General features: G+C 44.1%; 1 protein-coding gene across 1 annotated transcript; it reads left to right on the top strand.

Moving 5' to 3' along the window:
- Positions 1 to 764: 764 nt before the first annotated feature.
- On the top strand, positions 765 to 1445 carry LOC112016300 (uncharacterized). Its single transcript, XM_024048828.1, has 2 exons — positions 765 to 833; positions 942 to 1445. The coding sequence occupies exons 1-2, from the start codon at positions 765 to 767 to the stop codon at positions 1443 to 1445; spliced, it is 573 nt and encodes a 190-aa protein (XP_023904596.1).
- Positions 1446 to 2242: the final 797 nt, after the last annotated feature.

The following is a 2242-nucleotide window of genomic DNA, read 5'->3' as shown; positions in this document are numbered from 1 at the left end:
ATCCCATCAATATAGACAAAGACACCCTCAGGCCAGACAAAGTAATTATCCGTGCTACTGACAAAGATAGTTAGGCCATTCAATGCAGCCAATTAAACATGGAACTATTACAAAACCAACTATATGATCCGTTGGGGGATATTGAAACAACATTACGAGACACAAAACGTTACCAAGAGGAGCATTAAGACCTCCAAACTACTCCAACGGCTAGAAGCTATGAAAGCTATGAAAGCATATATAAAGCTCCCACAACACCAAGTAGAAGGTACACAGATACAAACACACAGCAATTTCTTTTATTTTGATAGATTGCACTTTACTCAAAGAATTTCTTATACTGACTTTGTCATCGGAGACCTTATGGCAGGCACCACACCAATGACCACCTTTGAGAGTACATTCATACTGGTTGAAGGTTGTTTCCATCTAACCACCTTAACTGACGAACTTACGCTTCATCAGTTTAGCGCCATCTGTGGGGAACGTCATTTTCATGTTTAGACTTGAAAAAGTAGTTTCCGATCAACTATTACTTTCAGATGGAATCCAATCTAGATTCTACAGCCTTAGCTCAGCAAGTCCAGGCTCTTGCAGCTACTGTCAAAGAACTCACCAGGCAAAATTAGGAAATGAAACTACGGCTTCAAAAGGAGGAGAATCGATCCAAAAACAACGTGGAGGACGAGGGAAATAGCCACTGAAGGAGTGACCATCAAGCGCCTACTACTCCAGTGGAACAAAATTCAGATCTTCTTCAAAAGATGAGGAGGGAGATGGACGAGTTGAAGAATGCCATCAGGGAGAAGACAGACCAGAGCGTGGGTAGATTGGTAAGGGCAACAGACTCGCCTTTCACAGCCGCGGTCTTAGGATGCCCAATACAGTTGAAGTTTCGGTTGCCACAACTGGAGCCATTTGACGAGCTCAAGGATCCATAGGATCACCTCAACACCTTCAAAACGACTCTAGGGCTTCAGCAGCCCCCTGACGAGATATTGTGCCATTCCTTTCCTACTACCTTTAAAGGAGTTGCAAGGGAATGGTTCACCAAGCTGCCAACGTCATCCATTGACAACTTTGACCAGTTGAGCAACGCCTTCTTACGGCACTTCATTGGGGGGCAGCGTCCCAAGAGGCCAGCATATTATTTGCTTACCATCAAGCAGGGAGAAAAAGAAACCTTGAGGTCGTATGTTAAGTGCTTCACTTGGGAGACCCTAGAGGTGGACGAAGCTAATGATAAGGTACAGCTGACAACTTTCAAAGTAGGATTAAAGTCCAGAGATATCGTGGCTTTGCTTGCGAAGAATCCTCCAAAAATGATGGCAGAAATGCTCCTAAAAGCACAGAAGTACATGAATGCTGAAGACGCACTAGCAGCCATAAAGGACACAGAGAAGCCAAGAGACAAAGGAAGGAAGGAGGACGAACGTAGGGGATAGAAAAGGGAGCGCCCAGATCATCAGACCAATGATGGTAACAGAAGGAAGGACGATAAAAGCTCTCGGCTGGTAAAATTTACTCCTCTGGTAATGCCTGTTGATAAAATTTTAATGCAGATTAAAGATGAACATTTCCTCAAATGGCCAAGGTCATTGCATTCATCTTCAAATGTCCGTGACAAGAACAAGTACTGCCAGTTCCATAAAGATCATGGTCTCTACACCGAAGACTGTCGGGACCTTAAGGAGCAAATAGAAGAGTTGATACGGAAAGGAAAGTTACATAGGTATGTGAAGAAATGAGAGTTTAGCAAATTCAGGGACGGAAGCAAAAATCAGAGGGAATCCTCATCCAGAGATGAAGGTAACACCTCCCAACCCCCCCAGGATATTATTGGTGAAATTAATACAATAACAGAAGGGCCGTCCCTGGGTGGGTCATTCAAATCCCTTAGGAAAGCCTATCAAAGGCAAGTGAACAGCGTCTACATGATACCTCTATCCAAGCAACGACAGACGTATCATGATATGTCTTTCAATGAAGCAGATGCCAGAGGAGTGAAGTAGCCTCACAATGATCCATTGGTCACAATGCTGACTATAGAAGGGTTCAACACCAAAAGAATCCTCGTAGACAACGGTAGTTCAGTTGATATCGTCTACCTCCCAGCATTTCAGCAACTTAAGTTAGATCCAAAGAGACTGCACCCATTTGACTCCCCTCTAGTCAGTTTCAGTGGAGACAGAGTACATCCTAAGGGCATGGTGACATTGCCAGTAACAGTGAGGACCTAGCC

The sequence above is a fragment of the Quercus suber genome, unplaced genomic scaffold (genome assembly GCF_002906115.3).
Source record: "Quercus suber isolate HL8 unplaced genomic scaffold, Cork oak 2.0 scaffold_111, whole genome shotgun sequence".
Classification (NCBI taxonomy): Eukaryota; Viridiplantae; Streptophyta; class Magnoliopsida; order Fagales; family Fagaceae; genus Quercus; species Quercus suber.
This window is presented reverse-complemented; position numbering and strand designations above follow the sequence as displayed.

What these genes read in the sequence shown, in the direction of transcription:
- LOC112016300 (XM_024048828.1), top strand. Translation starts at nt 765, where the DNA reads ATGAGGAGGGAGATGGACGAGTTGAAGAATGCCATCAGGGAGAAGACA. An exon ending in ACCAGAGCGTGGGTAGATTG is followed by an intron (nt 834 to 941) that starts GTAAGGGCAACA and finishes AAGGATCCATAG; the next exon opens with GATCACCTCAACACCTTCAA.